The 13539-nt window shown below is 38.0% G+C and overlaps 1 protein-coding gene across 1 annotated transcript in view; it reads left to right on the top strand.

Annotated features, from left to right (window-relative positions):
* ANK3 (ankyrin 3) overlaps positions 1-13539 on the top strand; it is a 303291-nt gene that overhangs the window by 136283 nt on the left and 153469 nt on the right. Inside the window, exon 8 of the mRNA XM_081075424.1 lies at positions 208-306. Coding sequence (XP_080931550.1) covers positions 208-306 — 99 coding nt within the window. The remainder of the gene's footprint in view (positions 1-207; positions 307-13539) is intronic.

Raw genomic sequence — 13539 nt, 5'->3', positions numbered from 1 at the left:
TTAAAGTCCATGCTTTTGGGGGGGTTCTCCTTCCAAAGGCAATGACTGTCTGAAATATTTAAAGCATACTACTGTTTACAATAGATGTTTTTAAAAAAAAGAAGAAGAAAAAGAATGAAGACAAGTTGGGGGCTGTTTAGGAAGCAATGTTTTAGTTGAATTGAAGTACAGAAATTGTACCTTTTTTTTTTTCCTCTTCTTCCACAGAATGACATCACTCCTTTACATGTCGCATCAAAAAGAGGAAATGCCAACATGGTAAAACTACTGCTTGATCGAGGAGCTAAAATCGATGCCAAAACGCGGGTAAGAGTGCAATTTATGTATGTGGTTATATTTATTTTCAGGAAGTTGGGATAATTTTTTTTTTTTGACATCTTTGCGCTGGCTCAACACTGGCTTTATTTTTGTTTAATTTGTTACACAGTCTCTTGGAAAATGACTGCTGAGTTTCTTCTTCTTAAAAAGGGATGGTGATCCATATTTATAAATCTTTAATACATGTTTAAATAGTACATGGCTTTCATTATAAAAGCTCAGGCCAAAGACCTAGGGTTTTAATTTAGTTAATATTCAAGAATTTAATCACTACTTGACACTGCACGCTGATCTGTTCAATCAGCTTGATACTAACACGAATCTGTCTGCCTTGTGCACTGCTGGAGGGAATGCAAAATGGTGTAGTTTAGTATGGAAAACAGTATGGTGGTACCTCAAAAAACCAAAACTAGAATTATCATATGGTCCAGCAATTCACTTCTGGGTGTATACCCAAAAGAATCGAAAGTAGAATGATGGTTGCCTGGCAGACAAGAAATTGGGGAGCTGTTGTTCAGTGGGTATAGAGTTTCAGTTTGGCAAGAAGAAAAAGTCCTAGAGAAGTTACACAACAATTTAAATATAGTTAACACTACTGAACTGTATACTTAAAAACTGTTAGGAGAGTAAATTTTGTACATTATATTGTTTTTTACCACAATTAAAAAAAAACTATCTAGGTAGGTGTTTGGCATGTTGCTTATTTGATGTGATGCACTGGTGAGGCGGGGAGAGAACAGACTTAGAATCAAGCTTGAATCCCAAATCCTAAGCTTAGCTAGGAAACTCGGGTAGGCTGATTCATCTTCTGCATGTAATTTCTCTCTCTGAAAATAAAGGCCGTGGCTACCATACAGCACGGTAGCAAGAACAAACTAATATTTGTAAACTGCCAGTATAAAGTTGGCCAGAAATAAGTCTCAGCCAATTCTAGTGTGACTCACAACTCCAATTATCATTAAACTTCTAACCAATGGATTTTCTTGTGTTTGTTGCAGTGTATGATCAAGAGCGAGGCTGATAAAAAGGTGGGCTAGCCATAAGCATCCACCTATCTAAGGGTTTTGGATAGTTTTCCCTGTGTTATAATTGTACCTCCTATAATTCTGTGTTTCCTCCTTCAAGAATCCTGCTCTCCATGTTTCTAAAACTGGCCTGGTAACCTGAACCTAATTCCTGTAGTTCCTTGATTGACTACTTCATTTATTATTGACTACATTTATTCTCTCAATCAGTAAATGATTATCGAGTGCCTCCTATGGGCCAGACATAGCTGGGTGATAGAGCAGGACAAGACACTTTCCTTGCCCTCATGAAGCCGACGGTAGTTCGTCTCCTATATTCAAGCCCTAAGGCAGCCCAGCCATAGGTATTTGGCAGAAGACCCAGACTTCTTTTTCCTGATGACTACTGACCCTGAAAAACATGCACCGTGTTTCCCCAAAAATAAGACCTAGCCGGACCATCAGCTCTAATGCGTCTTTTCGAGCAAAAACTAATATAAGACCGGGTCTTATTTTAATGTAAGACCGGTCTTTAATATAATATAATATAATATAATATAATATAATATAATATAATATAATATAATATAATATAATACAATACAAATAATATAATATAATTAATATAATATAATATAATTAATATAATTCATATAATTCATATAATTAATATAATAATACCAGGTCTTATATTAATTTTTGCTCCAAAAGACGCATTAGAGCTGATGGTTGGCTAGGTCTTATTTTTGGGAAAACATGGCATGTACCTTAAAAGAATAAGCTTTCTAGTAAGGAGGAGTGAAGGAAGTAAATGTTGGCCTCTAAAGGTCTGTCTGTCTGGGGAAGTAAATCGAGAGATCTCACTGAACTGATTTTGAATTGCTGGATCATGTGGTAATTCTATATTATTGAACTGGCTTTTTCATTTAATAAGAAGCAGTTATCAATATGTAAAGAATGCTGAAAACATTGCCTTAAATGTCAGAAGTCTTCTGCTAAGTATGGGCCATTTAAAGAGATTGTACAGAATAAAAGAGAGGTGCATTGAGTATGCCACTTGATTATCAGAGAGAGGTAAAGGATCATTTGTAAATAGGGAGAATCTTTGTGAAGTGAGGGATACTGCAGCCGAGCAGGACAGAGAAGCTTGAAGAGATATATCTACATATCCAACTGGGGTTTTCATGTATGTGTGGATTAGAAATTACCGTATTTCTCTCTCTCTCGATAGTCATCAATTACCAAAATAGCAAAATAACGTGTCAGGCATTTTGAATCCTTTATCAGATACTTGCTATATTTCATACAATAAGAGAAGAAAATGGCACATAAGAAATTCAGGCCCCATCTTTATGGGGCGTATAGTGTCACAGGGGAGAGCCAGGATGAAAACATAGAAAACTCTTCTTGATGAAAGTATCAGAGATACGCAATAATGTGCACAGGCAAATTCAGTGTGCTACTTGGTTTCTGTGCCATTTCGCCTCCCTGTTCTCAAAGGCTGTCTTATTTTAAACAAGATGGAGACTCCTTTTTACCATTCATTCAGTTTTTACTTGGATTTGCGTTTTCCTGTGTTGTGTGAGCAGTGTGTGAATGTGAGGGAGACTTGGAGAAACAGAGCAGGGAAAAGCCTGTCATTCTGTTGTTGTCCTGCATAGAGTGGGGTGGGGATGGGATGTCAATCGGGCACAGACTGAATTCCTGGCAGACTATATGGAAGAAAGTGGAGTACATACCCAAAATATGGAAACTCTTTTGTATTCTCTTCATCAAAGCTTCCTTTCTCTCTTGCTGAAATGACTTAGTGATTGAGTATGTGAGCAAAAGGGGGGAGCCAGCTAAAATGTCAGAAAACCCGAGGGACAAGCCTAAAAACAGACAACATTTTTCATAAATACAAGTTTTAATGACCCAATCCAGTGGCTCTTGAGAAAATAGATATTGTTATCCACCAATGCATCTCCTGCTATTGTGGCTACCTTGTTGCATCAAGAATCTGACCTGGTAAACACCAGTGCCCCATGTGTAGAGACAGAAAATCAACTCTGGACTTCACCTCAGATGTCTTGCTTCCTTGCTCTGTTCCCTGTGTGGGTTGTTGACCTAATACAGGATTCTGTTTAAGCACAGACCCTGAAAACCCTTTCATTAAGGAAATAAACTTGAATGGTGGTCAGAGCAAGATCTTACCAGCTGGAAAAGCAAGACGAGAGTGAATTTTATTTTTCCCTAGTGCCTGAACTCTAGCTTTAAGTGTGAGTGGCAAGTGATGAAATCGTGACCTTGGAAAAGTTCGCCCCCCACCACACCCCGAAGCTTAGTTTTCCACCCCATATAGAGAAGGATTTGTTCCTGATGACTTCACAAGCTCTCACAGCTGGTAGGTCACTGGATGTTGTAACTCTAAGAATAATTGGTTACTGAGAAAGTCAAGATGGTTATATGGGGTGGGGTAATGTCACTAAATGGCGAAGTAGGAGACCCCAGCCTTCATCTTCCTCACAAAGATCAACAATTAGACAGCTATCCGCAAACAAAAACAGCTCTGGGAGAGATCAGAAGTCCACCTAAAAAACTCAAGCAACACATTGGAACAATAATCACACAAAAAAAACCAAAAAAACCCTCAGATAATTGCACAAAAAGGGAAGGATGGCAGCTTCATTTTTCCCGCATTTTCCCATCTCCCAGACACACTGCTCAGCACCAACAGGGAACTCTGGGAACTCCCCAACTAGAAAGATTTCCCCTTACCAGAAAAGGAAAAGCAGGGTGAGCAGCCGGTTTCACCAGCCCTCCAGGGCACTGCACAAACGACCCATTTAGGCTTCACATACCTACCCACCCTCTCCCCAAGCAGAGAATAGAAAAGCCAAGATAAATAGAGATGGGAAGGAAGAAGGAAGAAGAGCAGGGCTGCCAGTATCAGCCGTGACTGCAACAGAAGTGACTGCAGTTCCCTGTGGCCTGCTCTGCAGAGAACCCCAGCGCTTCCACCGCTGAAGTAACCAACGGCCAGCCTTGCTGCCAGGGACCTCCTGCAGATTTCACTGGTGTTCGCCTCATAGATATTCCCATTTGCAGATGCCAGCCACCGGAGTTCTTCCCTCCTCCCTCCGCTCGCAAGCTCCCCTGTCCAGAGCCCAGGATCCGCACCAGCAGCCAGCCCTGGGCTCTGCGGCTGCACAAGTACAAGGCGCCAGCCTAGACCCCTGTGGATGAGGCCAGCACTGGGCACATGCTTGGGACTAGCCCCTCCAGCTTTTGTACAGCATCACCGGCCTGACCCTTATCACGGGCCTCTACTACTATATACCCACCTGTGGAAAGATCCTCAGCTACAGAAATGCACACCAGCCACCCAAGGCCCTTACGGCTGCGTATGGGCCTGCGTTTGGCTCTGTGCAGTCACTGGCCTCTGCCCTGCAGCACATGTACACTTAGCCACCCAACTGCACCTGCATGCCCCGGCCAGAACCTCATGACCAGCCCCCCCAGCACGGTTGCATGCACACACCCATGGGAGATCCTGCAGCCATAGGAGCACGTTCAAGTAACCAGGGCCTCCACAGCTGCTTACGGGCCAGGATCTGGCCATGTCTCCTGTCACTGGCCTGTACCATGGGGCTCATCAGCAGCTAGCTCCTCCCTTTGTGTACCGGCATGTCCCATCCTGACTCCCAACAGCAGCCTTCCGTGCATTGTGCCTGTGGAAGGACCTTGCAGCCACAGTAATGCACACTGACAGCCAGGGCCCCTTCAGTTAGCACTGCACCCACAGTTGGCCCAGGCCTTGGTAGCCGGTCCTGAAGCTGAGAATGTGTGCACCTCCACTTCCTGCCAAAGTCCCTGGAGGTGCCGCTGAGCCACCCAACAGCCCAAAGGCTCAGCAGGATCATACAATTGTCAATGCTGTGACCCCAGAAGCATGAGCAGATGAAGTATCAGCCCCCCCACCCACCCAGATTCAGAACCATCACACACCCATGCATTTGATGCCCTGCACCAGCAGAGCCAGGGTTACAGCATGCTCCAGCACGCCCCCACCTGCAGGTGTAGGGCTTTCTATACCAAAGTCAACCTATACAGTCTGGAGGAGGTGACTTGTTTTTTAAATGCACAGACATCTCTACAAGGCTACAGGGATTATGCAGAATCAGGGAAATATGACATCACCAAAAGGAATGCAGTAAACTTCCAGTAACTGAACCCAAAGAAATGAAGATACAGGACTTGCCAAAGAAAAGATTTGAAATAATTGTCCTAAAGATACTCAGAGAGTTACAAGAAAACCCAGATAGAATATTTAATGAAATCAGGGGAAAAATACAAGAATTAAGTGGAAAGTTCAACAAAGAGATAGAAAACATAAAAAGACAACCAAACATAAATTTTGGAGGTAAAGAATACAATGACTGAACTGTAGCATTTAATAGAGAGCCTCAACAGCAGCCTGGAATAAACAGAAAAAAGAGCATTTGAAATTATCCAGTCAGAGAAACAAAAGGCAAAAGAATAAAGAACATACAGTACTTGAGGGACACTGTTAAAGGAAAACAATCTACCCATCATCGGAGTCCCAGAAAGAGAAGAGAGACACACTGATGACTTAATCAATAAATTGGATTGATGACACCACCCACAACTTTGGAGAATTATGAGCTCAGCAGGGGAGGAGCCTGGACAAAGAAGTTGGAGAACAGGAGTTGGAGTTTTTAAGAAGAAATATTAAAGAAAAACACCTATTCGTTTTATGCAAAAAAAAATCATTATATATCTCTTTATTGATTAGTTGACAAAGTTTTACTACAGCATTTAAACTGTGTTTCCTAAAGATGTTTTGGAACATTTCAATAAAGGCTAGCAATCCCTCTTCTGGGTATTTATCCAAAGGAGAAATGAAATCACTGTCTTGAAGAGATATCTACACTCCCATGTTCATTGCAGCATTGTTCACAGCCAAGACATGAAAACAACAAAGTGTCCTTCAACCAATGAATAGATAAAAAGAGTGATATACACACACACACACACACACACACACACATACACATGCACACACACACATACATATACCAGGGTGCCAAAAAAAAATGTACACGTTTTAAGAGATGTCATCTATGCATTAGTTTTCGAAGTTGACTTGAATTACAGTAGCAATGTGTGGTATGACATTCACTCAAAAGATGGCGTTAATCCAATGAATGCTGGTGTTATTCATTGTTTTACAATTGTAATAGTTCTTTCCTTTCTTAAAATGAGTATACATTTTTTGGCACCATATGTATATATGAGAGAGGGAGAGAATATTATTCAGCCATAAAAATAAAAGCAAGCATGACATCTGCAACAACATTGATGGACCTTATGCTAAGCGGAGAGCATTATCCTACGTAAGTCAGACAGAAAGACAAATACTATGATATCACTTATATCTGGACTCTAAAAACATAAAACTCATTGAAACAGTAGAACAGTGGTTGCCAGTGGCTGACAGGTGGGGGAAATGGGAAGATGTTGGTCAGAGAATACAGACTATCAGTTATAAGATACATAAGTTCAGGGATCTAAGGTACATTCTGGTAACTAGAGTCAGTAATATTTTATACTCAAAAGTTGCTATGAGAGAAGAGCTTCAATGTTCTCACCATAGCAACAACAAAATTTATGTGAGGTGAAGAATGTGTTAACTAACCTTGTTGAGGCAAACATTTCATAATATATGCAGACCAAATTATCACATTGCACATCTTAAACTTACACAATATTATATATCAATTGTGTCTCAATTATATCACAATGTTATATGTCAATTATATCTTAATAAAGCTAGAGCACGAAGAATGATTCTATGTGCATCTTCTTGAAGGAGTTTAGCTAGGACCCGATGAACGACAAAGCCTTCGGGTTCTGTTTCTACTTTGCTCATTTGAAGAAAACTTTTACTATTTCCCCTGTCCCACATGCTAGCTGATATCAACTGCCTTGTTATCTTACTATGCTGCAGAATTGACAGTAGTAAGGATATAGCTTATGTACATACTTACAATAATGGTGGCAAATGTGATGAGGTAGAATACATATAGGCCAATTTCTCAATCTGGTCTATACGCAGCCTCCTAATTTTAAAATGATTTTTGAAATCTATTTTTTCAACAATGTCTTAAAGGGCTTTATTTGTGTCTTTATAGACTAAAATGCTTTGCTAAGAATGGCTACTTGTGGTAGTCTACTATTTCTTTCCATTTAACTCTTGCTCTCTGCAAAGCTGGCATATGTATTTGTATACTTATTGAAGGAAGGTACTTTGCAATGGATGGTCTCTTGTCATTTTCATTCTCCTTTGCATCAATTCACAGCCTAATCAGAGGCTCAATATGGACCTAAATTCAGAACCATTTCAGAATTTGTGGCATCTTCTGAGCTCTCCATCATTATTCACTGACTCTTCTCCATCCAATAATAAAGGCAGTTGGCTTCTATCTAGTGCTTCAGAGAAGGTGCTAAGTTCCAGGTAGAGTCAGTAATAGCAGTACTCTGATTGCCAATGCTGTTCTAACCTTGCCTCTCCCAACTTCCAACCTTCCTAGTATGTGCCGTCACCCACACCTCATATAGTCCCATGAGTTTTCATCCAAAGCTACACCTTGACACTGAGATGCACACATTTATCTTAGTATTTGTAGCACTTAGCACACTTTCTAGCACATACTGGATGTTTAATAAATGTTTACTGAATATATAGAAACACTTCTTAATGTTACATTGCCAAAAAGTCTTTACTTGACTTTATGCTGGATCTGTGGTCATGTAATTTTTCTCTCTGAAGTTAATGGCATCCAATTGATCTATAAGAATGAAGAGATATTTGTGCAAAAGTAGATAAAGGGTTTTCAGAGTACCTCAAATCTGTTAATTGTTAAATTCTTACTATTCTGGGAAGGTTTCAGGAGACACTTGGATGTCCTTTAAATATTAGGTTATTCTTTCCCAGAAATGCAACTGGTTATTTTTCTCAGGTTAAATGTGAAGGAAAAGGAAATATTGGTATTGACTGTTGCTTTCTATTATATTTCCAGAAGTATGACTGCCTTGGTTAAAAATAAATCCTTGAAAAATATATTAAACATTTCATAGTCATAAAATAGTCTCCATCAAAGGGAAAATTCTAATACAATATTCCTCCTCGGAGCGCTAATGTAGACATGTTGACAAGAGCATCTGAAATAGTGCAGAAGACTCTGGGGTTCTACATTAGTCAAGACTAATTTGAAAATATTTTTATGTCATTTAAAAAATATTCATTTTTAATTTTTGTATCAAAAATATTAAAAGTTAACTGCAAGCATTTATTTAGATTCCAAGGTGGTCAAGGGAACCTACACCTCGTTTTTGCTGTGAATCTGCTCCAAGAAAAACAATAGTCTTAGTTTTTTTGTTTTGTTTTTTTAATGTACAAGTGATCATAAAATTCACTTAGCTTTCCAAACATGAAAATCTCTTTGAAGGAAAGAAAGTTTTTGAGAGTTGCAAAGAGTTCTGAGAACACGACAGAAGCACTGTTTTTCTCGCTTTCTCTTTCTTTGTCCCTCCCCACTTCCCTACCCCACGTCCAATGACTTTATACCATATAGGAAACCTAATTTCCATTACCAAATTAGAGATCTAATTAAATGTTGAGTAAATTTCATATGCCAGTTAAGCCTTGTTCTCTTGAAGAATCTACAAACGCTGCTCAGGACAGTTATTTTTGTTAAGTAATATGTGGATCAAAACACTGGTACTCAGAAAGTTACCTACTTTTTCTCCTGTTTTCCTTTTATATAGGTTGGTAACGCTCACATCCTATTTCTTTTAAATAACTCTACATTCACTAGACACATGTGTACTCTATAGTTCTCAACTGTAAGCATCTTAATTATCCTCCTTCCCCAAAGGAAAAATACAGTCATAAATAAAGCCATTGATGGTTGTTTTTCATTGTGAACCTTAATTTTAATTGATTTTTTCCATCTAACATCTTATAAGAACTATATAGAAAGACCCTTTGTATATTGAAAATTATATTTTATAGTAAGTTATTCTGTGTCCACCTACTCAAAGTTCAAGAATGCCCTTCATAGAATCACTTCATAGAAGGAATACTCCTAAAGGAGTGTACGATAGAAACAAACACAAACTATGATGAATGATGTATAGAGGCTACATATTTATGTTTTTACTGAAATGTGTGAGAGTTCTGGCTTCAGGTAATGATGAAGTAGCTTGTTTTGAATTAAGCCTCCTGCTGATAAAAATCTAAACTCCAGAAAAATATTTTTTTAGAAACTTGTTTGGAGGCACTGAAAAGCAATCAAAAGCAGGCATATATTGGAGTAAAATCAACTCTTGAAAGAACTAAATAACATAGGATAAAATCTATATTTATGTGGCAGACCCTCGGCAGTCAGCACAGCATACTGTTATATAATTTATGTCAAATTTCACAGTTTTATTGGCTTGAGAACAGAGAAGCAAGTCTGGGGCTGTAAGAGTCGCTGGATATTTGGGGGAGAAATCACTGAAAGGAGAGAACCACCAAGGGTAGTGGTAAAATCAACATGTAAGCTCCCCACATATTCTTGGCTGACTCCTGAACTATACATATGCAGGGTAAAACTCCAAGGGGGCCAGAGGGAAATAGTAGCTATAAGATTAAAAACTGATAAGAAAGTTCAGCAACTACCTGCTCTAAGGAAGACAGAATTGCCATGTCAGAGAGACTTGGTAAATGTCTTTGGTTTTTTATTGAACCTCCAGAAGTACTGCATCTTAGGAGTGCAGATTGTGCCCCAGGACTAAAGGAATTATTCTAGGAACAAGAACAAACTGAAATAGATCTACCATTAAAAGCCGAAAACCAAGCTCCTACAAGTTCTAGAGTCTCTCTAATATATCATTCACAATATTCAATACTTAATTTAAAAATTACTGTACATAAAAGAAACAAGATGTGACTTACACTCAAAAAAAAAGAAGTTAGATAACAGAAAGGGACTCACAGCTGACTGAGATATTGGAATTAGCAGACTTTAAAATAAATATGATAACTATGTTAAATAATCTGAAGGAAAAGACAGATATAGCAAGTAAAGAAAAGAAGAATTTCAGGAGAAATATCCGATCTTTTAAAAAGAATCAGAAATCCTAGAATTGAAAAATACAGTACCTGAAATTTTAAAAATTCATTGAATAGGATAAAAATCAGATTGAATACAAAGAAAGAATTGGTGAACTTCAAGCCAAGTCACAGAAATCATCCAAACTTAAGCACAGAAAGCAAAAAGATTAAAAATCAAATGAACACCATGTCAACAACCTGTGTAATAATAACAAGCTAATTAAATACATACAATGGAGATACAAATACATCCAAGAGGCAGAAGAGAAAGAAGATGAAGTAGAAATGATGTATATGTGTATTTACTTCCAAAATCATAAACTACAACTTCCAGATCCAGGAAACTTAACACACTCCAAGGAGGATAAATACAAAGAAAATCATACTGAAACTTCTGAAAATCAAAGATAGAGAAAAAGATTTTTAAGCAGCCAGAGAAAAAGGTACATCATTAATGGAAAACCAATGATGAGAATGTAATCTGACTTCTGATCAGAAACACTGACGGCCTAAAGTCAATGGAACATCCTTAAAGTGCTGAATGAAAAATATGTCAATCTAGACTTTATAGCCAGTAAAAATATATTTCTATAATAAATTCCAAATAAAGACAGTTTAAGATAAGCAAAAGTTGAGAGAACTTGTTAACCACCAGACATGCACTAAAATAAATAACAAATGAAGTCTTTAATCTGAAGGAAAATGATACCAGATGAAAATTTGGATCTCAATAAAGGAGAGAAGAGCTAGAAATAATAAGTAAGCAAATTAAGGACAATTTTTATTTTCTTAAATTCTTTCAAAGTCAATTGTTTAAATAAACCTATCAGTCGATTAGGTTATAATGTATGTGGAAGTAAAATATATGATATAGCACAAAAGATAAAATTAATAGTAAATGGAATTTTAATATTGCAGAATTCTCATACATGAAGTGGTATATTGTTTCAATACATAATGATAATATTACCATTCAATAATATAATGAGTAATAAAATATTGTTTAGACTGTTATAACTTAAGGATACATACTGTAATCCCTAGGGCTATGACTAAAAAGGGATTTTGTTAAAAAGCCAAAGTAGGAGATAACCATAATATATATATATATTATCAATCATTCAATGATTAGAATACTAAATAATACTCAATCCAAAAAAAGACAAGAAACGAGGGACCAAAACACACAAAGAACAGTGGAAATAAAGACAACACATAGCAAAATAAGTGACAGCAAAAGAGACAACAAAAAGAGACAACAAAATAAGTGTTTATTTTTAGCCTCAGAGAGAAAGCTGTAGGTTTCCAAGCCAAGAGAACAACAGAAGGATTTTACCTTATTTTTGTTTAATATTAAACATAGAATGTACAACAGGACAACAAGGAAAAGAATGAGAAAGGGACATCTCTTCTTTATATGTAAATGACAGAAATGAATTCTTGATCTTAAAAGGCAATTGCTTGGTACAGTAGAAGGAATTCAACCCCTCTGACCGAGGCAAGCCTGAGGTGAAATTCTAATTCCAAGCATGTACTTTCATGTGACCTCAAGTAGGTACGTTAATCCTCTGAAACAGCTTTCTCAACTATAAAGGGAATTTCTGATGTCCATTCTCGTAAGTTGTAGTAGAGATTCAATTTAGAACACAATATAAAGCACCAGTGACAATAGAGGGGTTTCCAAAAATGTTATTGCACTTCCTGTTAGGCCAAATCTACAGTTGTATAACATGCACAAAATGAGAATACAGTCAGATTTTTAGTGAAAATCCAGATATGAGAGTAGCTACTGGACTGTAATCGATGCCTTTTATCTCTGGCTGTTGTCTTAGCTCTCCTCTCCAGAGCACCATATTTTGTTGTTGTTGTTGTTGTTTTGTTTTCAGTTTTTAATTAATGATCACATCCTGTTTTACATCCATAATGTAGAAAAAAATACAGGGCTGGCCCGGTGGCTCAGGTGATTGGAGCACTGTGCTCCTAATGCCAAGGTCACCAGTTCGATTCCCACCTGGGCCAGTGAGCTGCACCCTCTACAGCTAAGATTGTGAACAACAGCTCTGGGGTGCAGGGGGCATGGAGGTAGAAGGTGGGGGAGAAAAAAGTACATATCCACAGAGTTCTCTCTGCTTGATTTCCTCTTCTTTCTTTAGAGTGAGTTTTTTAATTAGGAGAAAGAAAAGAAAGGAATCTAGAGGATACAAATCTAAATAGGTCTCTTTTGAAAGTATTTCTCAAGTCCTGAATTTGTGTCAGTATGGGCTTTGAGCAAATTCAACCTGTTAAGAACATATTGTGAATTCAGTATTCCTAACTGTGATGCCTTATTAATGCCCTGCCCATGCTTTTCAGAAAAAAAAAACAAACAAAAAAACCTGAAAGAAAGTCTTTTTGACCTTAGAATGTGCAACGTTTTGTTGTTAAGCTAACACCAAGAGAGCATTTTTTCCCAGCCAGAAAAGTGCAGCTCCCCACCTCCCTAATAAGATTGCTGTCACTGAAATGAAATATGAGATCTGGCCTAGCCAGTTTGTGTTGCTTCAGAATTCCGCCCAAGGGAATACTTGTCCATTATGTTAGTGCTTTAAAAATCAGGGGAATTGGGAAAAAATTACCCCATGTAATTTCATTTCCCTCCCATAATGTTACTATGGCAACTCAGCATCCCTCTCTCGTTCTCTCTTGTCCAACTGCATTGGCTGCCTTTCTTGAGGCAGCCTCCCTTGAGCCCCAAGAACTGCCTTTGTCAAGCATTTTTCAGGTGGAGGTCCATGCTGTTGTATGCAAGTGAATTGCATTTTGGCCCAGAATCCATTGTAAGTGACACTGTATATTAATTGTAAACTTCTAGGTGTTGGGGAACAGGTAAGAATCCTTATTTTGTATTGGAAAATGCATTGCGCTAATTTTAGGGAAAGGAGTATGCCAGTTCACTGCGACCTTGTAAAACACAATATTGACAGTTACTCTTTTTTTAAGCTTATAGTAGTCTGAATTAAAAAGAGGAGAAAAATCTTATTTAGAGCAAGGAATCTAATATTTCTCTTATTCTGA

The sequence above is a fragment of the Rhinolophus hipposideros genome (assembly GCF_964194185.1).
Source record: "Rhinolophus hipposideros genome assembly, chromosome: 15".
NCBI lineage: Eukaryota > Metazoa > Chordata > Mammalia > Chiroptera > Rhinolophidae > Rhinolophus > Rhinolophus hipposideros.
Note: the sequence above shows the minus strand (reverse complement) of the source record. Positions and strands in the feature narration are given on the sequence as shown.